Consider the following 23,858-nt stretch of genomic DNA (forward strand, 5'->3'; position numbering starts at 1 on the left):
CTAGAGTGAACTAATTACCAATATCGTACTAGACATACCAGTAGTGACTATGTTTAGTACGTCTCCCATACAAATTCGGCTCATGGCAAGGCTGTTTTCGCTGTTGCCTCACTTCCGCACAGCCACATCCCGCAACAACAACTCCCCACGGTCGGTACCCACATTCGGCCCCCGATGGAAAGAGATCAACCCGAACCCGAAAGAAGCCTTATCTTCTCTGTTTTGTCGTCGACTTCTCTCTTCTCCCACAGACTACAAAGGCACTCGCAAGGTTGCACAAGCCGAGTGGCATTAGTCATTCTGGCCCTGGAGCTGCCCGACCCCACTCATGGAACTCCTCGGATTACCCTTCGAATTGATCCTAGAGATTTGGGACTCTCTAGAGACACTTTCCGAGAAAGATGTCTTTACTCGAACTTGCAGACATTTTTATGATAACTTCAACCACCGCCTATATTGCCAAGCCGTGACACAAGGACGCCGCGAGGGCGTCAATCGGGCCGTACGCCTGTGCGGAGGATCCACCTTGAAGAAGATGCTAGATGCTGGCCTTGACCCGAACGATTCGTTCTGGGGTGAAGAGCCCCTATTAGGAAGAGCAGTCGAAGCGGGCCTCACGGAAAACGCAAGAGTCCTTATCGATGCTGGAGCGAATGTCAACGCCACAGAACGATTCGGCAACTCAGTCGCATCTTCGGCAGTTTTCAATGGACATGCGGAAACACTCAGTCTATTATTTGAGAAGGGGTTATCGATAGACTTTCGAGTCTATGAAGAGCCGCCGCTCTTGGCAGCCGTTCAATACAGTTATGAGAATATCGTCGAGATTCTACTGGCAAACAACGCCGACGTTGATGAGCCTGGGACCGAGGATGCAATGAATGGAACTCCCTTGGCATGGGCTGCACGGCGTTCCAAAGAAGTGATCTTTCATCGGCTCTTACGAGCTGGGGCCAAAAGAGATTTCACTAGTCCGAGAAATGAGACTCTCCTACATTGGGCGGTCCTGGGTGGAAATGAGCGCATCGTGTCGACACTACTAGAGGAGGGTGCTGATCCTCACGTAGTAGACAGCGCCGGATATTCACCATTGGCATGGGCATGCCGAGCCCGCGAAAACTCTCGGAATCCAGAAGTCGTCAGACTTCTATTACAGCAGAATGTTAACACAGAGAATAAAAGCAACGCACTTGCCGACACCCCGCTGTCGCTTGCTGCACGAACTGGCTTTACCGAGGCGGTTCGCCTCCTGCTGGGGAGAAATGCGAACCAATCGGTAAAGAACGCGTGGGGCCAGACGCCTCTTCTCTATGCTGTCACAAAGGGATATGCGGACACTGTTCTTGCGTTACTGGAGCATGCGCATCGAGATGAAGTCGGCCCGAGCTGCGAGCAATTCATCGATGAGCCCGACCTAAAGGGCCGAACCCCCCCTGTTTCTTGCGACTAATTACGGCTTGGAGGAGCTTGTTGAATTAATACTGCATTACGGAAGCTCTGCGAAAGAAATCCCAACTTGTGCAGGCCGTACCCCATTGTCAATTGCCGAAATGCATATGAAAACCGAAGACGGATCGAAATGCGAGAGTCTGCAGCATATATGGAGTCTACTGCAGCAAGAATCGGTTGGACCAGTCGATTGTGAAAAAATCACCTCAAGGGCGGAGGGATGGGAAGGATTTGAGGCAACATGCGATGCGTGCCGTGAGCCTATCTCTCCATATGATATGTACTACCATTGCAATATCTGCGACGAAAATAACTTCGATATCTGTCAAGAGTGTGTTGCCAGTGGCGGGACCTGTTACGATCCAACCCACACCTGGCAGAAAATAATCATAGTGGATAAGATATGGAAAGGGATTTCTGATTCTCTTGATCAGGATTCAATTGTGGAAGAAATGGCCAATATTCATGTATCATAAACGCATCATAATTCCCTTAATACATAACTGAGGCACGCGAAATGACAAACGATGAATTTGAGGTAGAATTCGCAGAAATCAGGTCTTAAACCTACTGTAGCTGAATTCATTCCGTAGGTATGATGGTATAAGCTCGTGTGATAAATTGAAGCATGGCCATCTCACATGTCAGCAGGGGAATTTTCCAGTGGAAATTGCCAGCGTTAGATTTGTACTTCATTCGGAAGATGATCGCTCTCCCTTCAAGATCGACGTCAGAATTGAGCAATGAACAATGAGCAATGTAAATATTCAAGACATTTTGTGTGACGCGTAAACAGTTTACCCCTTGACATCTGTAGATAAAGCATCCTGTGAATGACGCAAAGCATGTGCAATTTTTCTCAAATTTTAGCGATGGATTTGCCATGAGGTCGGAGATGCTGAGGCCTCCCATTGGATAACATCATCCTGTATTATTAAGGAGGCCGACTGGGTGCATCACTTTCTGACTATTGGGTCGGCCGTGTCGATCAGGACTAGTAAGCTTTGTTTGAACGATGCGTAATGATTTTCAGCATCATCGCGTTGGTTCCAGAACTACTGGGCCCATAGTCTTGACTCTTGAGTGATCTGTACCTTCGGAGACCGATTCCCGTATGTACCCACCCTTCCTGGTGGATTCAGCAGCTCCATAAGATTCGTGATTGTCACCAGGGAAGGGAAGTTGACTACATAATTCAATATGTACTTCGTACTCGCAGCTTGAGCCACGCAGAAATTCCCAGAGGCAATGCATCCCTGGCTCCACTTTGCCTGGCAGGAATCATTCGTTGACACGATCTTCCTCAAACTAGTCATCTAGACATAGCACATACGTGCCCACAGGCATGAAGATACACGCAAGCACTGGCAAGGGATCACTCATCATCTATGGAGTGATGATCGTGATCGTGGCAGTTGTTCGCACTCCGGGTGGCTACAGTATTATCTACGCTGCCCTAGTCTTATCTTCAAGTTCGCGGTGGCTTTATTTTTCTTTGGGCGACAAATGGACTTGCTCCACCATCTCCACCCGTCTTAGATCATCGTCAAAGTATTTCGTCCATTTTCGCCACAATGGTGTGCCCTTTTCTCCGATAAATTAGTTTCCAGACAAACCCTCGCTGGAGTTATTCTTCTCACTCTCTAGTTTTCGTTGCTACGGGGTCTGTATCTTCCACGGTTACCTCACAATGCCAGACGGGCAACCACATTCCAATTCGGACGGTCCTCCACAGGCCCCGCGGCACATTCAAACAGAATAGAGCCCTAATAATAGCCTGGCGGCCGGGGAAAACAACCAAGACCCAGGGGAGTCTGTTCCAGCCTCAGGTCGGACGTCATTTTCTTATGGTAAAACATGTTCTACGCCGGCGACCGGTGCAAACACACCAGATCCTTTGCTGGGGAACAAGAACCTTTTCGACAAGCAGGCACTCCATAGAGTGACACATACTATCACCAATATCAGTCAGCCCACTGACGATGACCATGAACTCCAAAACCTCGGCCATCGCCTCACCAACCGAAAGCCCTCGGTATCCCGAGCTCGGGAAGCCGATGAATCAGCATCCCCGGTTCAGAAAAAGCAGGGAATCCCGCCGGAGCTATCGAGCTTCTCGGCGGAGATTGTTTTGATCATGGTTTGTTCCGCGGGATTGATGCTTTTTTCATTCCTCTTGGGCGATATGCTTGCTCCCCAGCAACAGTTAAAAGAGGCACTCGGCATTTCCAATACCCAGCTGCCATGGGTCGTAGGTGCCTTTAATTGTGCTAATGGTCTATCCGTCGTCATCTCTGGGTCTCTTTCAGACCTTGCCCCGCCGAAACTTCTTATGGTTGGTGCTTTCGTGTGGCTAGGCGTCTGGAACATCGTTGGGGCCTTCTCTCTGCATCCATCCCGGTATATTCTTTTCTTTGTGATGAGAGCCATGCAGGGCCTCGCGATCGGTGTCCTCGTCTCAGGAAGCATGAGTATACTTGGTCGCGTTTATAAGCCAGGAATTCGCAAGAATCGTGTTTTCTCAGCCATGGCTGCGACAGCCCCATTCGGCTTTTCCCTCGGTGCATTGCAAGGTGGTGGACTGTATCAACATCTCCCCTGGATCTTTGGAACCAATGCCATCATCTGCGCAATTTGTGCCATTGCCGCATACTTTTCTATTCCACCATTACGGCCCCAGGCAGATATCGCGGGCACCGAGGCTCCATCGCTTCGGCAGTTCGACTATATAGGCGGCGCTTGTGCTGCCGGAGGATGCGTTTGCTTGCTTTTCGGCCTTACACAAGGACCGGTGGCATCTTGGTCCCCCTACACCTACATTCTGATCATTATTGGCTTACTCCTTCTAGTCGGTCTGTTTTTCGCTGAACGTGCCGCCGTCCGGCCGCTTATTCCAAGCCGTCTTTGGAGTACTCCAGGCTTTACACCATTGATGATTGCTTACTTCCTTGGTTTCGGATCCTTCTTTGGAGCCTGGCAGTTTTACGCTATCCAATTCTGGCTACGGATTCAGCATGCTACTCCTATCGCTGTGGCGCTCTATCATATCCCTAATGCTTTAGTCGGTGTACTCGCGACCTGGGTCGTCAGCCGTACACTCCACCTCGTGCCCGGCCATTACATCTACGCCTGTTCTATGTTCGCGTTCACCCTTGGACCAGCCTTCTTCCTCCCACAAACAGCCACTACAACTTACTGGGCACTATCTCTCCCTGGTGTTGCTTTGGTGACCTTTGGCCCCGACCTGGCTTTTGCCGCGGCGTCTATTTTCATCACTAGCAATGTCGCTCGCTCATACCAAGGAAGTGCAGGTAGCCTTCTTGTCACCAATCAGAATTTGTCATCAGCGATCATGACCAGTATTGCTGATGCAATTGGCACACGTGTCGATACGGGCGCTGATGGAGAAATTGGACTCGAGGGTCTTCGGGCTATTTGGTGGTTTGCGCTAGGAGCTCAGCTGACAGCGGCCTTGGTGACTGTTGTCTGGGTTAGAATACCAAAGGAGGAAGAAAAGGAGCATGTTACTTGATATGCACTTCATTGTATATAAACTCAATCTCCCAAAAAAGACCTCGGGAGCGATGCAATGGTATCTTAGTATGAAATACCAGTTCGCTTAGGCCAGTTCTCTGTGAGTCATTCTACATATCCTCGTACGAATCCTTCAAATTGTTGTTCTTTTGAAAGAACAGATCTCGATAGCCTTACATATACTACGAGTCCCTTGCATATCCCAATCTGGAACAGGTATTAGATTAGAAAACCTAAAATCGGATGTGACATGTGACAATTCAATTCTTTTTATCCAGTTTTCGCAGCATTCCTCGTGTTTGGGGGCGAAGGATCTGTGGCCCCGGGGGCTAGTATTTAGATAGCACGCAGTAGCCAATCATATTAACTTTGGAAGAAGCTTCTAGGCAGAAGCCACACGCACGGACAGATGCCTAACATGCACTCATAATATGCGGCATAACCAGAGTGACATCTTGGCGAAATTGTCCTCGATTGCTTTGCATATAAACTCACAGCGTTCACCCTCAGCAAACACCATTCTTAGCTTCCTTTTTTTTTTTGAATCGTTTCTATTGAAATGGAAGTCCCATCTGATCCGAAGATCGATAACTTCGACATTCTCCAAACTATCTATAAAACGGTCATAGACCATGGAATTCGCTGCGATATTCTCGTACCAAAAGCACGACACGAAGGGAAAAGACCAGTCATAGTCAATTTCCACGGCGGCGGTCTAGTATGAATCACACTTGAAGTCCCATGCGAATATAATTCGCCGAATGTAGACAACGAAGCTCACGATTCTCTAGGTAGTCGGAGACTCACTTCTTATGTTCATTTGGCCTGTCTGGTTATCTGAGCTAGCCCTGAAACACGGAGCGATAATAATAAGCCCGAACTATCGGCTTATGCCCGAGGCGACAAGCACGGAAATTTACGAAGATGTCGACGACTTCTGGGCCTGGATCCATACCCCAGAGCTAGCAGATCTTTTGCGGAAACACACCACTCCCGCAGAGCTAGATCTTGACCGTATCATGGCCATTGGGGGATCGGCGGGTGGCACGCTTAGCCTGTATCTAGCCCTAGCGCATCCAACAGAGATACGCAGCGTGACTGCGGCGTACCCATGTACCGACTTTATGACTTCAGCCTATACAAAGCCTCGTGGAGGACCTGTCTGGGGCCAGAATGTTCCCGAGTCAGCTTATCACGAAATAATGAATACGGCCGACATAGGGGCTCCTGTCTCGACGATCGTTTCACCAGAAAGGTCGGCATTTATGATCGCTTGTTTTCAGCATGGACATCTCGGGGCACTTTATGCACGTGGCGCGGAGAATACACCGCGTGAAAAGCTCCTTCCGATAGCGCGCCTCGAGCAGTCAGGGGGTATGGTCCCTCGTGGTGGGGTTGTGATTATACAGGGCCGTCAAGATAGTGTGATTACGATCGCTGAGACAGAGAAGTTTATTAAGCGTGCGCTTGAGTTGACGTCTCCTGGCGATATTGTGTACGTCACGCGGGAGGGAGAGCATGGGTTTGATCTAAATTCTCGATTGAACGATCATTGGTTGCAAGAGGCGTTGGGTAAGGCGATTGAAACTTGGTTGGAGTGAACATGGATCATTTCAAGCCCAATTTCACTTTTCTATAGTACTACTAGTAGTGGTGCCCAATGAATAGAAAGTTATTTTGATAATCTGTTGATTGGGTAAACATTCACACATGGATCCCCGACGGTACTATTGTTACTTTCTTATACCAACTTCTTCCACCTGATCATGATGTTTTTCTTGACAGCCGTACTGTAGAAAAATTACTAAACATAGATAAGAAAAGCTACTGAATAGGGTCTTTAGCGTCTTTTAAAAATGTTAAAATGGGCTTAGGAATAGGAGTAGGATAGTAGTAGTAGAGTAATATCTTTATTAGAAATAGAAGTAATAATAATATAGAGAAAGTAAAGCTTGTTTATAATATTTCTTTCTTTATAATTTTTACAGACTAATCTCCTAGGACATTTTCTAAGAGGCGTCTAGCTATCAAAATTTTTCTAAAAGGAGGTTATAAAGTATTCATTGTAGCATGCTGTCCATGTCTCCAGGGCATGCATAATTGTTCCCTATCTGACTTATGTCTACACATGTGGAAATTCGGGTGAATGACTTTGCTACACTCCACTGTGGAGTAATTTCTAACACGCGACCCTGCGAGCTGCGCACCGGCTACAATGCCCAGAAGTGTCAGTCCGCGATAAATATTTATTGGTAAATCCGAGCTATGGTTGATACAACGCTGTCCCTATCTCAATTAAGTTATTCGGCTTTACTCTCCCATTTTCGTCTCAAGAAGACATGGTACATAGCCGACAACGCTATCTAATCGAATCCAGCCCACCTGCGCCAGATTAATGACCTATGCCTAGGTTGTTACGAGGTATTCTCGGAACTCAGGACAAATTGGTATACGTGATAAATGGAAAGAAATTACCCATAGTAAGTCTACCCTTCTTTTCTTTCAAAATCTGTACCCTTTTGTACAATTCGAGATCGTTCATAATTTCTGATTCTTACCTCAAGCGTCAACATGTCACCTCAGTACCGCTCTTCTGAGGTAATTGTGATTGGGGCAGGAATAGGAGGCCTCGCTGCCGCAAAAACCTATTTCGAGTTGTCGCCCCAGACAGACCTTGTGATCCTCGAAAAGGTGAGTCGCAGGCCTTCTTCCCTTTCCACGCTCGTGATGTAACTCAGAGAAATTAGCGACCAACCCTAGGTGGTGTCTGGTCAGAAGAAAACTGCTATGAGGGCCTCAAGACAAACAATCTCGGCGGAACATACGAATTCACCGACTTTCCCATGGGTGAAAAATATGGCGTCAAAGAAGACAGACACATCCCTGGCACCGCGCTGCACTCATATCTAAATGACTTCACGGACAAGTTTGACATTCGGCGTCGGATCTCCTTCAACACTCAGGTTCTAGAGATCGAAAAGCTCGGTCAGGGCTGGCGCCTAAGTACCCGAACCAGCGACTCCTCTTCAGCTATCGTTTATACATGCGACAAGCTTATTATTAGCAGCGGGCTGTCATCAACTCCTAACCCCGTCAATATCCGCGGCATTGACGAGTTCGAAAGGCCCGTCATCAATCATTCGCAGTTGCGCGACAAGGGAGAGCACATTGCCCACGATCCCAATATCGACACTGTTACTGTTGTGGGGGCTTCAAAAACAGGATACGACGTTGTGCACATGATGGCATCAAATCACAAGAAGGTGGACTGGGTTATTCGTGAGTCTGGAGGCGGTGGGGTATGGATGGCATCTCCATGGGCCAAGTTCGCGGGAGTTAAGACAAAGCTGGAGTTGCTTGCGACCACAAGGTTCTTCACATGGTTCAGTCCATGCATCTTTGGTGATTTTGACGGATTCAGCTGGATCAGGAAGATCCTGCATCAGACTTGTTTGGGGAGATACTTTGTTCACAGGTTCTGGGAGAACATCAGGGCAGATATCATAGATCTGAACGGATATAGGAAGGAGAAATGCTTGCGATACCTCGAACCTCTCGAAAGGTCAGAATTGGTCTTCTAGCTGATCAAAATACTTGGTACTAACGTGTTTTAAAAGTCTTTTTTGGTCGGCGCGAGTTGGAATCCTCAATTATCCAATGGACATCCACGACTATCTTCGCTCTGGTCAGGTAAAGATCATACGGAAAGACATCGACCATCTATCCGGACCCGGCATCGTCACCTTTTCAGATGGCACTAGTCTTCAAACTGACGCGTTAGTTGCCATTACAGGATGGAAACTCGCCCAATCGGTCATGTACAAGCCTGATGGCCTGGACAGCAGTCTCGGCATTCCGAGCAGCAATGCCAGTGAAGAAGGCAAAATCTTGTGGCGACAACTAAACAACAAAGCAGATAAAGAGATACTAGACCGTTTCCCATATCTCCGCAACCCTCCGCTAGCTGTCCCTTACAAGCAGGATGTTAGCCCCTTTCGACTGTATCGTGGCATTGCACCACCATCGCTCGCGGCGAAAGGCGATAATTCTATTGCGTATATCAAGATGGTCCACAGTACAAGCAACATGATTATCGCAGAGTGTCAGGCGTTGTGGGTTTACGCGTATCTTAACGGGAAAATCTTTCTGGACGAGACGGAAGTGTACCATCAGACCGTTCTTTTAAGCCGTTACGGAAAGCATCGTTATCCCTGTGGATTCTCGGCATGGTATCCAGAATTTGTCTATGACGCTATTCCATATGTGGATATGCTTCTCTCTGATCTTGGGCTCAACCGTTGGAGAAAACCTAGTTTGAAAAAAGAGATATTCGAAGGGTACACCATCCATGATTACAGGGGGATCACTCGGGAGTGGCTGAGGCTTCAAAACACGGGCGGGCCAAAGAAGTCCTGAATGAGCGGAAATGAAATCCAATTCCTTTTGTTGATATTCAATCGCCGTATATATTATTTCGCTAATAGCTTCGCGTTCATGTTCTTTGGCTCCCTGTTCCCTTCCCTTGTCTCTGCGCTTCCGATAGATCGACAGTCACTTGTTCGGTCCGATAATAATCGATTTGGGGATTGTCAAACTCCCATAGGTCTCCAATTTGGCATATAATATAACTTTAAGAGAAAGTTCTATAGTAAAACCTATGATTTAACAAGCAAGTCATCAGTATAGGCTCCGGCAACTTGTATCGCCAGGCTCGCCCGGCCTGATTCAACTAAGCATGCAGACACATGTTCATGTGCATTTGACGCATGTCAACCACGCATCCCAAGGTCACCTGTGATAAAATACACTCGGTGGATCTTCTCCATCCCTGGTTTAATGCATAGGGCAATGGAAAAGGCTTAGTTGTCTTGCCCAATTTGATTGAATTGGTAGATTTTTCATTTAGTAGGCTCCTGATATGCCAGACTCCCACCTTCAACCTCCTGCTCTATGTAATAAAAACTCTTAACAATAAGATATTTAAATTCTACTGTAAGTTTACCCCTTCCAATGTAATCTACGGGTCATATAAGCGCGATGCATTCCTGTGGCGACTTAGTCTAGAAGCGATGTCGTGTGGTGCCAAAGCCAATTCTCCACCGCCGCTCGGTTAAGTACCTAACAGTCCGTGCACCCTCTTATTAGAACTCTTTACAAAGAACTAGAGTTTCAGGTACATTGCCGAGGATATATAACGACCCATTTAAATTGAGTACATTATCTTTTCGACCACATTCAAGTTTGTGGCCTCGGGAATCGCATGCGGCTTATTTCGGCTACGGGCAGATAACAGCTTCAGGATAGTTAATAGGTAATTCTCTACTCAGTAGCCAGGCCATTCGGGGTATATATTGTGCACAAACACCTGTGTTCTCTTTCCGTGCAAATCACGGCTTCGGCTTGCAGAAATCAACCATGGAAAACATATTTAGGAAGATAGCACAAGATACCACCAAATTCGACGCCGGAGATGAAGAGGTAAAGTGATATTGACAATTAAAGGAGAGTTTGTCTCAAATCTCACAAGATACAGGGCTGGAGAGAACTATATGAGCCATTGTACGCTGAGGTTCCTAGCAACGTTGGCACTGTGAAGGATCAACAATACGGGCCGGCTGATCGCAATCAACTGGATGTGTACTTTCCTCTTCAGGACCAGACTGAGGGAAAGCCGGTGGTTTTCTTTGTTCATGGTGGAGGCTTCTTCTCCGGAGGTAAAGGATGGAGCGAAAAGGTATATCTTGTCTGCCATGCTGTTAACCCATCGGATGCTCGACTGACTAGTATTTTCTGCAAGTGCTGGGCGAATGTAGGGTTTTATTTTGCCCAACGCGGTTTCGTCACTGTACTCGTAAATCATCGTCTAGTTCCGAACGTTGAGTACCCCGGAGGAGCCGATGATATGCAGCTTGCTCGGGAATGGGTTTTCCAAAACATTGCAGCCGTGAAATACGGCCGGGGATCACCGAACAAGGTGGTACTTTTGGGCCACTCCTCTGGTGGCGCACATATTGCTATGAACTTGTATGCTGCAGGTACGGTATTCTTTTGTAAAGGTTGACCATCTGTATCACTGATGACGAGCAGGAGATCCGGAACGAACGCCGAAAACGCCAATTTTCCCACCTGTTTCCGGAGTTATTTACTTGAGTGTACCTTTTTGGTTTGATAGAACTAAACCTCTCCGACAAAAGGTGATTCGCCATTACTATGGATCAGACTCTGAGGCGGTCTGGGGTGTAGGTAAAACTTACTCCCGCGTGGCTTTTTACTATTCTAAAGTGCCCTACAGCCTCTTTCTGCACTCGGGTTATTCAAGTCTCTGCCAGAGGGCTCGCCGTTATTGTAAGCTTGCTCCAGACCCACTGAACCGGCTACTTCAGGTCCAGCTTCTTCATGTTAACAATCTGAACAGAGACTACGAGCAGTTACCGATTTATATTGGAAGCGTTCAATGGGAAGTGTGAGTCAAACTTACGCAATTTCAAGGAATGGACATAGATGGTGATATTAATGATATTAACTATTATCTAGGAAAGAAACAGCAGATGCCACTATCGCGTTCTTCAATGCCTACCGTGAACGGAGCATTCCGCGAGGGACGCTACCGGTTTTTCATGTGCAAGACAAACACAACCATGTCAGGTTTGTTTCAGTCCTCTGTGATCCATCTAATTACGATGTAGCTCTAATATAGAACAGCAACGTCCTATCTATCGGGACTACGGATTCTGCTCAGGCAGAAAAATTATTAGAGTTCATTAAATCTTGCGTGGAAAAGGTGGATCAAAAAACAAAGCGTTTGCATCCAATTCCAGGTGCCTCAGTCCGGCACAGTCATTTTTGATGGGATTTTCCAGATGATAATCGAAAGACAAAGTTTCTGGCATCTACCAGCGTACGAATATCCAGAGTGACAATCAGCTACAGTCGTTGTGATGGATCAATTGAAGGGTTAATCTAACCAATATATTGAGTCACTTATTATAGGATTTTAAAGTGGTATGCGAAAACAGTTCTGTGGTATTCTCCATGACCTTGAAGCTCTTCATAACACTCCTAGGTATAGTATTAAATTTTCACCTTGAGGTTAGTCCACAACTAGAAGATGTAATGGGCTATTCTATATCAGCTACTACCAAAAATATTTTGCGGGTATACCAATAGATGCTCAACTGATGGAAACAGGATAGTTGATGCAGCTGAGATGCCACCTGCCAGTGCTTCAATGCACTGTTTTATACCTATATGGTGGCTTCGTCTCAAATGATTCTAACATATTTTATCACCTCTCCAGTGTGCTTGCCTCCCACTGTGGAAAGGACGTCCGTGTACTACTTTCCGTAGGCGACGTCTTGGTTATCTTTCAGAAAATAAATGCAGGTACGGTCGGAGCCAAAGTCTGTTCTCGCCGTAGATAACCCATCTCTTCATCAAACGGTTGTTGAGATAAGTAATAGTATATAGAAGGAACAGTACTTTGTCCCCACAAGGTTCAAGTGCAACGCAATCTAGGTGACCTATAACGGGCCTTTTTTCCTTAAGTGTTAGTGTATCTATCTTCTGCTAGTAAGCCACCCGGTAACGTACTTCACGTTTATCTCGGCCACACGGTTAAGTCGGCCACCCCACGAAAATCACGCATCTCTGGCAGACAGGTAGAAAGTCATGCGATCTAGTGAAAGACCCACGGTTGTGGAAAGATGTCTATCCACGAAGAGCGGTAGTATTAGACGAAAAGGTTGAACAGTAGCAGGTAAACGCAGTATATTAAGGTAGGTCTAGAGAGCTCCAATCGTGACTATAAGTCGTGTTAAACTTATTACATTGAACTGGGAAAATATGCAGTATTTATAATCTCAAGTACATAGCAGAATGTCACAGGAAAAGTCTGATAAAAATCCGAAATAACAACGGGGGCATACGATGGTGTAAATGAAACTCGTTGCTTTTTCCTATCTGATCTGAGAGTTGACAATCAACATGATAGATCATATAGCGGTATATCAGGTCTGCTATCTGATTGGTCTTGATGGTTAATACATGCATTTGTATGCACACGCGTAGTGCGGGTAGCGCACACACATATGTTAACAGCCTCAATTTGTACTTCAGAAGTTTAGCAGTCTGACTCCCGAGGACGGGTTTTTTCTACGCCGGTGCATGGCAGATAGGACCCAAGTCCTCCATTATTGTGTCATCGGGCCCCAGTGCGTTATTATGAGAGGGGGACGAGAAGATCGAGTACCTCAAAAAATAGATGGCACGTTATAGATGGCACGGTTAGAAATTAGGTCCATCAAAAATGTAGGTCGCAAGATAAACGGTACTGTGGGGCAAACACCCTTTTAGGTATGGACCGAGAGTCGATTGAGTGCGCAATAGATGCTTTGGATAAATCCTCTCTAAGGGATCTGGGCGCCAAAATGCGTCTGGTATGAGGGCCCTTCCCGCAAAGTGGGGCCATACAAAATTAAGCCTACCTGATAACTCGTATGTGCCAAATAACTACCACCCACCCCCATGGGATAGGCTCTAGGCACTAGATCAGTATCAGGATCATGAGGCTGACCGATTTGAGTAAAATAAAATTTATTGAAATTTATCACAATCGACTCTACTCAACAGCAAGAGCTAATCATAGAGATGAAATCATCGTCTCTCGCACTGCGTAAGTTAGCATCTCATTAGAAGCCACGCTACTCTCATCGACCATCTTATCTGCCGTTCGGGCTCCAGCACCCGGAACACGATATTGAAGTCTCTTGTCAGCACCCGGGCGTGGACCATACGGGAGATCATATGGGATCGGAAGGTATTCAGGCATTAAACCAAGCTGAAATAGTACCGTAAGTTGATCCCACGTGATATGTTCATGGTACAGCCTGTCTCCTCGAATGTTGACCACAGCAATGAAAGGGATTCGGAGCAATCTTCCTGTAGGAGGGATTCCGGGAATACTGGACGATTGACACATGTTAGCACACATTCCATTTTCACGAAGTTGCAGATAGCACTTACAGCCAGTCTACCTCCTTGTCATGAGTAAAGACAAAAATAAACTCGTCCACGACCCGATCAATGCCGACAGTGCGACTCACGAGCTCCAGAGCAGTGTCTTCTGGATTATTAAAGATGAAATGCTTTGCGTAGAAGGAGCTCAGCGCTTCTCTCCCAATGCCGCCCGTCATCGTTGGAATATGATTCACATATGGTTCTTGAACCATAGTGCCCATCGTGTTTTCCACCGATCGTTCACTGAACTCGAAATTGGTATGCTCATCCCATATTTCTTCAAGATCAAACCACGGTCCGTCGAGCTCTTGCTTCAAGAACGAGAGACAACGGGTATGTGCGACTGCGGCCGACGATGGGCTGAAGTCCCTGTGCGAGGGGATGATGAAGGAGGCTGATGAGACATCCGGGTAGCGATAGACGACTCCACTTTCAGGTTTTGACTTCGTGCCTTGCTCGGGCAAATGATAGATGAATTTCTTTTTTGGCGTTCTCGCTAATTTCCCATACGAAACTATAGCTTTTATTTCATATAGATTGTCGATTTCGTCGACTAAGTCAGGAACAAACGACGCTGAATAGACTATGATACTTCTGTAAGCATGTGGCTACATATACGAGTCCGCAAAGGATTGCAGTGGATTCCAACCTATGGCGCCGTATGTTTTCTTGTCGCACTTTTCATGTTCATCAAGAGCGTCGATAGCTTGGCGGAGATCTGCCTTGACTGTGCGACAGTTGGAGGAAACCGTCACTTGGGCAACAGTGTAGCCCTCCTCTGCCCACTTTTGCAGTGGCTCGGGATCTAACGTGACTCTTTGGTTCTTCATGCTAGTAGTCGTATCCGTCCGAATGATAATGATACCCGGTCCATGTCCTCGACGTGAAAGTGGTGCATGGACAGTTAATTTGTGGTTTAACTTGATTGGCTTGGCGTTGAGGAGTGGCATTTTTGAATTGAAGTGCAGTGGCAGTAACAAAGTCCAAGATGATCATGGAACTCCCGATTCGGAGACGAGTAGTGAATAGAAAATATACTTATAGACTTTCTAGCTCTCGGGCACTAATGGAGATCGGTTATGCCGAGTGCTCGGGCCGAACACTCTGTTCTAGCAAATAAGTGTTCCTTTCGGGTCTAAGAGTCAAAATAACCTATCCAGCCCCGGAAATATGCGTGTAAATCTTACCTAATATTAGGCCGTGAAATCAGGAACCTCATTCCTAGGTACCTAATTCAAGGATATGTATAATTAAGAATAGCGTTGAATAGCCGGAGTGTAACGAGCTGGTCGTGTTGTTACTATTGTTGTTGATGCCTTACGGCTGTGGCATCAACATAGACATACACGCCTACACCTGTATCTAGCTTCCGTCCTAGCTTCCTTCTTCTCTATCTCCTCAAGCTATTACTTTCGTTCGAACCACTACTACTTCATTATATCGTATGCTACATCTTACTTTGATCTGTGAGTACCTGAGCATCCTCGCACGGTGCCGGATATCAGTTTCGGGATTATCAACGAATGACGCCAACACTTTTCGTGGTACATACCCTCAGAAAGAAGCGGTCAGCTTAACATGGAGCCAGCAGACTATGCCTGTCAGTTCTGCCTGCTACAATGGAGTTTGAGACCCAGAACAGGACACCTGATGCTTAGTGGAAATCCATGTGCGCATGCAGTATGAGATCTAGCATCCATGCAACAACTACGGATGTCTTACAAGTTTCTCGTGAAGAGGAAATAGTTTCAATTGGTATATGCAGAATCCAAAAACAATATGAAGGTAGGTGGACGAGGAAGCATCTGATAGGCGGATCCCTAAGAGTAGGAATCTGTCGTATGGAGCTTTCCATTAACAGTGAAGGTAAAATTCCCGCCTTGAAGCCAAGGTGAATCTCCAATCGTTTGGTCATCAAATGAGAAACGTCAGAATTAACCTTACCACAATATGTCTAAAGCATCGACCTCAAAGTGCCAAAAGGGACCGAAGGGATATAGGTCTGTAGCTCTTTAAGTTAGCCTGAATCTATCTCGGAGCCACGATGAATAATTGAGACACGAACATAAGAAGAATTTAGTTGTTCGAGTGAAGTTATGCCAAGCAAGGCCATTGTCGTCTCCACCTCGTTTTTCAAGATGCGTATAGCCTTACTTGCGCCAGCCTCACCAAAGGCTACGGAATAGAGAAACGGCCTGCCCAACCCAACGCCCTTAGCGCCGAGAGCAATCGCTTTGACAATATCGGAACCTCGAGTGATACCACCATCAACAATTACCTCGCACCTGTCGAAAACTTTCAGGCAGTGCTGGCGCATGGAGATTAGGGTTTCCACCGCTGAGGGAGCGGAATCTAGCTGACGACCGCCATGATTTGAAAGCCACGGATGGGCGCCATACTCCATGCACAACACCGCATCTTCCCAGCACTGTATACCTTTGATGGCAATGGGCAGATCAGTTATCTTTCGAAGCCATTCAATAGCGGAAATCCAGTCAAGTCCGGGCTGCACCTCTCTATTCGTGGTTTAGCACAGTCAAAACTAGAAAGGGTAAGGGATGGCCCTCACGGTCGCCCCACTGAAGGTTCACCAGCAAAGTCCTCGTCCTCCTCATCATCATCGTTGACACCCATACCATTCTGTTCACGCTTCGCAATGCTTACCCTTAAGTCGCGCTCTCGCTTTCCGGCACGGACAGCATCTACAGTCAACGCAAACCCCTTGTACCCTAGGTTGACAGCCTGTTTGATTTCCTGAGTCGTGATTTCAAGATCTGACCTTGCATAAATCTGCCAAAATGTAGTCTGATCAGGTGCTCGCGCCTCACTCATTGCTTGCTGAGACACGTGGCTGTTATTGCACACCCAGTGCAATATGTGGTGACGACCGGCAGCTTTAGTAAGACACAAGTCAGCCTCGGGATGAGCAAGCTTGGCTCCTCCAGCTGGGCAAATGAAAAAAGGCGCAGCAAATTTGATTCCTAGAATAGACTGTGATATATCAAGCTTGCCGATTGGTCGAAGTATACGAGGAAGGAAGCGAAGCATCTTCCAGGAGAGACGGTTTAATTTGGCGGCTTGTTCGTCTTCAGAGCCTGTCTGAAGAACTTGAACTAAATCAGAACATGTTGATATACATCAATTGACAGCACTCACATGCAAAGGCAGCAGGTGGAAGATTTTGTGATGCTGCGTATTCAAAATCAAGAATATTGATGACGGACGAGAGTCGCACTATTCCTTCTGAGACGGAGGAACGTTCAGGCCTCTTCGCATCTTGAACCATCGAGACCGGTCCTAAAATTTGTCTTATTCTGTTCTCAGCTTTGTCTTCAATAATTCACTTGGTGTGAAGCGTACTTTTGACTAAGACATCGGGTAAGAATGTCGGCTTGGTGTATAGACTCGAATGCTTCAGTTGCGTCACTTCCAGCATATTGAAGTAGAATGCTGGCTCCTCCTGGATGCTCGTCTAAGAAATCGGTAATATCATAGACGGTTTGACCAATGATTACCCAGCAGCTCTTCCTGGTACGGTGTTGTTGGACTTGCGCCCTGAGGAAAATGACATTAAAAATCGGAAACTCAACAAGACAAAGAGGCGGAATATTTACTTTGTCAGCATAGTGGTGTTATTTGAAGTTGAGGTCACTGGAGGTTCAATCAATGCAATTGCCGTTGCCAAAAGTCTGGTTATTGAACCCGGTCTATGGCCTCTTTTCTGACTATGGTAAAGAAGTCTACATCCTAGTTTGTCGAGATATACTCCGCCGGCTGGCACACTTGCGGGCAAGAATCCCCACTCCTATCTCGGGTAAGGGGGCGGACCATATCCGCCCGGCTGCGCTCGGCCGGCCACACCAGATCTGTGGACCGTACTAGTATTGCGAGGAAACTGTGGTCATCGTCCGGGTAACTTTATTGCTATTATTGCCAGCCAGACTCGCAAAATGAGTACCACGAGATTATTAAACTCGGGTTTACGGTAACCTTGGCATAAGTGGATCATACTGTGCACCATTAGGATATCAACAGGTCTGAATTCCTATAAAACCCTCAGCTAACAATTTATATAGGTGTGAGGATGCTTAGATACAGAATACCACATAGCAAATTAGGCAAAGGAAGTAGTAGCAGTTCGAGCAAAAGTAATAGCTTGGAGAGAGAGAGAGAGAGAAGGGGGAAGATGAGATAGAACTAGTTACATGTAGACAAGGATGCCTAAGTGGATGCCGCAGGCGTACGGCATCCACGAATGGTAACAATACCAGTTCGTTACAGTGGGAATAATAATGACTAATACAAACGGATCTCTAGGTTAGTATCTCCTTCCGAGGGTCCACTGCTGCTGCTGTTCCGACGCCGATTAGATACTTCAGGCGCATCATTCCTGCATGATGCAGCTATTCCCAGGCTTGGAAATCACAGCCATCACAGGAGTTAGGTACAAATTTTAATGCTCAAAGGTACTTTCAAGGCGGTCACTGATATACTTTATCCCCTCTGCACGATATACGTCCGATTCCACTTGCGTGAGGCCGGTTACATTCAAGCCGAAGAACATGATTTCCGGGTCGTTGTGGTCATACACGGGCCACTTGACACCAAATTCTGATCAGCAGTTAGCTTGCTTAAGGGCTCGGTCATTTTCAAACTTAATACAATCTGGATCTCTAAAAAAATGAGACACATACCTCTGGGAGTACATGGATTAAGCGTTGTCACAAAACTGATCCACATTCTCGACATTGCAGTGCTCAAGCGTCGGCGCCTGCGTAGTGTCCCTTCTTTGAGCTTCTCGTCTGCATTTTTTCCAACTGCATCCTTGTTGTCGAACACATAGGGTATCTCTGAGCCATGATTGGCCACAGCATAAGGACCAGCTTTTGGAGCAGCTCCGGGCTCGACCACGTCGAACAAGTAGCTATACGCTGACACATTGTGAACTGACCAGGCCTGGCTGGCCAACCTGCGAGCTGCATGGATGTTGACATCACCTTGAAATGCTGCTACTCGCTTATATTGAATCCCATACTGGGCTGGAGGAATTCCAACCATCGTGGCGGGAACTCCAATTTCAGGAATATCTGGATAGAGAGCCTCCAAGGCATCTGCGGTGGCATTGCCGAGCCCCCAATTTGTGACTACCTCTCGGAATTCAGCATCTGTGTTTACTCCCTAACGGCAAAACTTGTTCCTTCGTCGGCATTCCCACCAATAAGATAAGGAACTTTGACAAATTTGCCCTTTCGAAGCTGAACAGTGGCGCTCTCTTCAATCAAGTCTCCATCGATGACTGGAATGAATTGTGGTCCGCTGTGGCCTGCCAACGTATGCACAGGCACGATGGAGGAGTTGTCGAAAATATCATGTAGTATGTTTTCAGGAATCCCTCGAAGGCAAGCCAAAGTATCATTTGCAGAACTGCAGCCCGCCGCATCCACAATTGCATCGTAAAAGGGCTGCCAATCATCAGGGGCCTGGTAGCGTGCATAAACGCTTGGGGCCCCACTTTCGCTGATCGCTGCGCGGAAAAGGCCATCGTCACGACCCCCGTAAGCGACTAAATGTGTCCCAACACTATTGGCTCCGGTACTTTCGCCCCAGATTGTGACTTTTGAGTGGTCGCCTCCAATTGCAGCAATATCTGAGCACGATTAGAATTAGGTTTGAGTCGATTGCTTCCACTTGATACGTACTCTCTTGCAACCAATGTAGAGCCAAACGTTGGTCTCTAAGTCCAAGGTTTCCAGCTCCTGCTTGCTATATCTCTTTGCTCCAAATGAACCCCCAGCAATGGACACGATAGTTTATGCTAACTGCTATCATCGGGTTTCCCATTTTGACTGATTGGTCGACGATATAAGATAGATTGTACCCTGGATTTGATGAAGAGCCGGAAGTAAATCCGCCGCCGTAAATCCAGACTGATACCGGATCCGTATTAGTACGCTTTCTCAAAGCAGGAGAATTTACTGACCAGCAACCGGAAGGTTGTCATAGCGAGCGAAATCTGCTGGACGCACGACGTTCAAAGTGAGACACGCTTCAGAAGCGCCCTCCGTCTGTTTATAGCCAACGCACGCGGGTGAGTATTCTGTTGCGTTTCTTGGTACAGACCAGGAGGTGTTCAACTGCTGAGGTATTTGAAAACGTAGATCACCGACTGGCTGCTGCGCAAACGGCATACCAAGGGAAAAGTCCTGGTTATAGTGTGTGTTATGGAGCCCATAGTAGGTACCATTGAGAACAGCAGCTGAGGGATGTGCTGTCTCACGATGTTCTTCTTTTGCAGCAGTTGCCAATAATGCGCTGGTAAGGGTTGCTGTGAGAAGACAATGCAGAAACATCCTGAAAATCACGTGTATACTAGATACTGCTGAAATTGAATGAAAGGGGGTGCTGCATCCTAGCGCTGTGGACGAGGAGCGATATTTATGTAGTCTATCTCCCCTATGTATTGATTTGACTTGGCAGGGTTTGGTCCTTCATTTGATGGAAGGACTTTTGCTTTAGATTGAAGTGGGCTAATAGGATCCGCGTTGGATATCCCAGCCCGCCCGCATTTTCTCGCGAGAACTGCCTAGCGAAGCTTATTCTGGCTCTGTAAGACGGTCCGTAAAGTAAGTTATCTTCTCGCTACGTGTATTGTGTTGAAATTGCTTCCGCTGACTCGCATGTCTGGTGCAAGCTATTCTTAGGCATCCAGTTGTTCGTCGAAAATTTCTTACAAACTCTCGGGATGACCAGGGGTTGTCACGGGTATAGCTATCGGTAAAGTCCCTAATTGGCTGCTTGTCTCAATGTTACTGGCCTGCAGCGGAACTTGAACTCGTATGAACATCCGTGAGAATTACGTATTCTGCCACGATTCTGCGTATTTACAGGTGGGGAGTTGATCAAATTGACGTCAGTGCTTTTCTCGGTCAACCACACGTTTTTCGATCCGGGAGAATTGAGAGGCAGTATCATGATATAACGTCGAGAAAATCAACCAAACACAGCGGGAAGGTAATGCTGGCTGAGTAGGGCCACAATTCCGCTCGAACCTTATCAGTCTAGGTGGTGAACAATGTGTACTCGGGACTTCGCGTTAGGAATACTTGCCGTCAAGATATTCTCCTGGACAGTTTATATCAATCATTCATGCTACTTGCTGGCGGTAAAATGGGCTGTGGGTTTCAACAAAAAGAAAATCTCCACTACGCATGATAGTGCACGCAAAAGAGAGATATAATACTAAGAAAAGAAAAAGAAAGATTTCTTTACTCAACCGTGTAGAACAAATGATCGAATGACTCAAGCTCCGGTTGCAAGCAGTCCAGAAATCCAGGTCCGACTCCTGCGCAGTCATCATGTCCTACATCAAAGCGTTCGTTCACATCCGAGAACGGTGGTAGACCTGCTAAATCAACCACCGATTGCGACTGGGAAGTGGTAGCCAAATATGATTGCCATCCATAGCTCAACACTGGAGAAATAGTGCTGAAGCGTTCTTCACTGGTATTCTCACCATCTAGCGATCCGTCAAAAATCAACACCCGGTCCATGTAATGTTGTACAGTATAATCTCTTTCGTCGGTCACTCGCTGTTTGTATTTATTTATTGCCTCGGCAAAGCTCGTGAGTATGTTGCGGTACAACCTAGCTTGAGGGCTAGTTAATGCAATATCTCCCAGAATGATGTGCGCATTGTGGAATGCACTCTCGATGTCTTTGCGGGGCTCCCCAGCGAATACTGAGAACCCAAGGACCAAGCCCGCGCCGAAGACCCACGCCCTGTCCAACGATGGTTGTCAGCAAGTACATGTAGTGCAAAAATGGACCAAGGGGTACGCAAAGGACAAGGATGACCATACTCAAGGAGAAAGAAATTGCAGAATGTGAAACGACAATCTTTTGCTTTCATACACATATTCACCATGTCTATAGCTGAGCTGACACAGACCTGCGCTAATCTTGATACTTTGCTGTTCTTGATGCTCATGTCTGAGGCCTCGTTAGGGTCGCTGATAAGATCATCTGGTGCTTTACCACGTAATCTCGACATCAAGTATGCCACGAGAAATGGGCGCGTAATCAGCAGTACGGCGAAGTAATGCACGCCCCATATGTGTAGGCTCCCAAGCAGTGCTTGGCGATCGGCAGGTTGCAGCGTGACATTCGTATTGCATTTCACCGGAAACTGACGGATATGCGGAGGCAATTCTCGACTCCACTGTCGCAGGTGCTCTAAGCAGATCCTCGGCAGCAGGAACATGGAGAATATTTCCGTTAATCCCTAGAGTATCAACGATCTGATCAAGTAGATTGCAAGCTTTGGCCATTGCAGTAAACAAGGGGCATGAGTTTCGCCCACGTCCAAGATCATATTGTGGAGACTCAAGCCAATCGGTGGCAAGAGCGGGTAAACTTTTCGGTCGCCCGAAAATGAAGCTGCTCAAAACATCAAGGTTTCGCACGCTGATCCAAACCCTAATTCTTTGGGACGTATTTCAGCGGATAGTAAATCAGAAGTCATGAGCGGTAGATCAAGCTTTACCTGGCGCATATCTCTTCTTCTGAGGAGTTCTGATGATTTCCGGTGGCGTTGAGGCTCAAAATGACGGCAGCTTTTGCTGCAACACTCAGAAACATCGATGCGGCATTTCGGTTGCAGGCACCGAGGGTATAGAACGTGAGAAGAGTAAATAGCCGCACCATATCTAAAGTTTGGGTCATCAACATTCCCTGAAAAGCCGTACCACGGGCGCGCAGGAAATGAGAAGTGGAAATCTGCGGGTCATTGCCAACTCCTCGTGCCTGGGCTCCAATGGCAAACACGAGGTCAAATATGGCTTTCAGGTCGCCAGAAACACGTGAAGACTGAGTGAGAATGCCCTGATTATCAGAAAGAAGGGTTTCGAGCTCATATGCCGTCAGAAGATCTAGAACACCGCTGGTCTGGAGAAAATAAGCGCTTTTGAAATTATGGAATACCATTGAGGGTGTGGCTCTTACGGCTTCAAGATAAGAATCAAGAAGAGAGCTTCTCTCATCGAAGGAGAGAATTTGAGTCTCATTTTCCACGGTACTGTTCCCAGGATCCAAAGTGACATGGGGAACTCCTTCCTCTGTAAATGGCACCGATCCAATATACCCTTTCATGGTACATTTCAAGAAGTGAAGAAATGATAGTGAAGATGTCTCTCCCATATTCACTATATGAATTATGATTAGCGTGTGCTAAGTGATAAGATGACGAAAACGCTACACCTTTTCCACCCATGTCTGAAATGCAGGACACATCTTCGTGGTCAATTGTAGTATAATCCAGGGAATTTGCCTGGGGGGGTCAGGGAAGGAGTAACTTGCTCCACTGAGATTGAATTCTCCATGAGAATCGCGGGTGCATCGGGGGATACACAAGAGGTTGCAAGGGAGCCCAAGGGCAAAGAGGGAGCCTTTGCCATGGGCTCAACCTCTCCCAACTTGCCCTGATCTTTGCGTCGCCGGTCAACACCCGAGTATATGCATGACGTGCCCAGATCACGTCGTAAACACGATCCGCAAGGGTCTTTGCCGTCACACCTAATTTTAGAAGCCTTGCAAGCCAAACATGCTCGACAGGATCGTTGGCGATTTTCTGGGCGTACCTTTGGACGTGGCATCGGGGATCTGATGAAACCTGGTGGGCGCCTCTTGGACAAGGCGGGAATGAAGATTAGTTGGCTCAAGCGAGGTTGGATTCATGTGCGGGCTTACTCCCGTCTGATAAGCTCGATGTCTGATGAGAGGGGGAGTGGAGTGGAGTGGACCGGCTCACATCTCACTTAACAATCAAATCGCCACTGGGATTGTGATCGGGAAGTGGGGATAGT

The 23,858-nt window shown here is 47.0% G+C and overlaps 10 protein-coding genes across 10 annotated transcripts; 5 read left to right on the plus strand and 5 right to left on the minus strand.

The window, feature by feature from the left end:
- Positions 1–328: 328 nt before the first annotated feature.
- Positions 329–1,450, plus strand: N7481_007904 (ankyrin repeat domain-containing protein; the record flags this gene model as incomplete). The annotated part of the gene is made up of 1 exon (XM_057267123.1): positions 329–1,450. The coding sequence occupies one exon, from the start codon at positions 329–331 to the stop codon at positions 1,448–1,450; it is 1,122 nt and encodes a 373-aa protein (XP_057121324.1).
- A 1,856-nt stretch (positions 1,451–3,306) lies between these two features.
- N7481_007905 (uncharacterized protein) lies at positions 3,307–4,981 on the plus strand (the record flags this gene model as incomplete). The annotated part of the gene is made up of 2 exons (XM_057267124.1): positions 3,307–3,326; positions 3,418–4,981. 2 exons carry the CDS (start codon positions 3,307–3,309, stop codon positions 4,979–4,981), a joined length of 1,584 nt encoding a protein of 527 aa, XP_057121325.1.
- A 561-nt stretch (positions 4,982–5,542) lies between these two features.
- Positions 5,543–6,584, plus strand: N7481_007906 (uncharacterized protein; the record flags this gene model as incomplete). The annotated part of the gene is made up of 2 exons (XM_057267125.1): positions 5,543–5,701; positions 5,775–6,584. 2 exons carry the CDS (start codon positions 5,543–5,545, stop codon positions 6,582–6,584), a joined length of 969 nt encoding a protein of 322 aa, XP_057121326.1.
- A 970-nt stretch (positions 6,585–7,554) lies between these two features.
- On the plus strand, positions 7,555–9,399 carry N7481_007907 (uncharacterized protein; the record flags this gene model as incomplete). Its single annotated transcript, XM_057267126.1, has 3 exons — positions 7,555–7,674; positions 7,731–8,545; positions 8,601–9,399. The coding sequence occupies 3 exons, from the start codon at positions 7,555–7,557 to the stop codon at positions 9,397–9,399; spliced, it is 1,734 nt and encodes a 577-aa protein (XP_057121327.1).
- A 999-nt stretch (positions 9,400–10,398) lies between these two features.
- On the plus strand, positions 10,399–11,680 carry N7481_007908 (alpha/beta hydrolase; the record flags this gene model as incomplete). The annotated part of the gene is made up of 6 exons (XM_057267127.1): positions 10,399–10,461; positions 10,517–11,018; positions 11,071–11,222; positions 11,276–11,328; positions 11,399–11,446; positions 11,518–11,680. 6 exons carry the CDS (start codon positions 10,399–10,401, stop codon positions 11,678–11,680), a joined length of 981 nt encoding a protein of 326 aa, XP_057121328.1.
- Positions 11,681–13,621: 1,941 nt separating this feature from the next.
- Positions 13,622–14,948, minus strand: N7481_007909 (uncharacterized protein; the record flags this gene model as incomplete). Its single annotated transcript, XM_057267128.1, has 3 exons — positions 13,622–13,943; positions 14,005–14,551; positions 14,648–14,948. 3 exons carry the CDS (start codon positions 14,946–14,948, stop codon positions 13,622–13,624), a joined length of 1,170 nt encoding a protein of 389 aa, XP_057121329.1.
- A 1,067-nt stretch (positions 14,949–16,015) lies between these two features.
- On the minus strand, positions 16,016–17,434 carry N7481_007910 (uncharacterized protein; the record flags this gene model as incomplete). Its single annotated transcript, XM_057267129.1, has 4 exons — positions 16,016–16,514; positions 16,568–17,105; positions 17,155–17,295; positions 17,359–17,434. The coding sequence occupies 4 exons, from the start codon at positions 17,432–17,434 to the stop codon at positions 16,016–16,018; spliced, it is 1,254 nt and encodes a 417-aa protein (XP_057121330.1).
- A 1,017-nt stretch (positions 17,435–18,451) lies between these two features.
- N7481_007911 (uncharacterized protein) lies at positions 18,452–19,056 on the minus strand (the record flags this gene model as incomplete). Its single annotated transcript, XM_057267130.1, has 2 exons — positions 18,452–18,609; positions 18,693–19,056. The coding sequence occupies 2 exons, from the start codon at positions 19,054–19,056 to the stop codon at positions 18,452–18,454; spliced, it is 522 nt and encodes a 173-aa protein (XP_057121331.1).
- A 113-nt stretch (positions 19,057–19,169) lies between these two features.
- On the minus strand, positions 19,170–20,348 carry N7481_007912 (alpha/beta-hydrolase; the record flags this gene model as incomplete). Its single annotated transcript, XM_057267131.1, has 4 exons — positions 19,170–19,645; positions 19,698–19,732; positions 19,877–19,925; positions 19,979–20,348. 4 exons carry the CDS (start codon positions 20,346–20,348, stop codon positions 19,170–19,172), a joined length of 930 nt encoding a protein of 309 aa, XP_057121332.1.
- A 915-nt stretch (positions 20,349–21,263) lies between these two features.
- Positions 21,264–23,145, minus strand: N7481_007913 (fungal specific transcription factor domain-containing protein; the record flags this gene model as incomplete). The annotated part of the gene is made up of 4 exons (XM_057267132.1): positions 21,264–21,777; positions 22,033–22,473; positions 22,541–22,941; positions 22,999–23,145. 4 exons carry the CDS (start codon positions 23,143–23,145, stop codon positions 21,264–21,266), a joined length of 1,503 nt encoding a protein of 500 aa, XP_057121333.1.
- Positions 23,146–23,858: the final 713 nt, after the last annotated feature.

The sequence above is a fragment of the Penicillium waksmanii genome, assembly GCF_028829765.1.
Source record: "Penicillium waksmanii strain IBT 27052 chromosome Unknown utg000007l:1.0-4314555.0:1.0-4317578.0, whole genome shotgun sequence".
Taxonomy (NCBI): domain Eukaryota; kingdom Fungi; phylum Ascomycota; class Eurotiomycetes; order Eurotiales; family Aspergillaceae; genus Penicillium; species Penicillium waksmanii.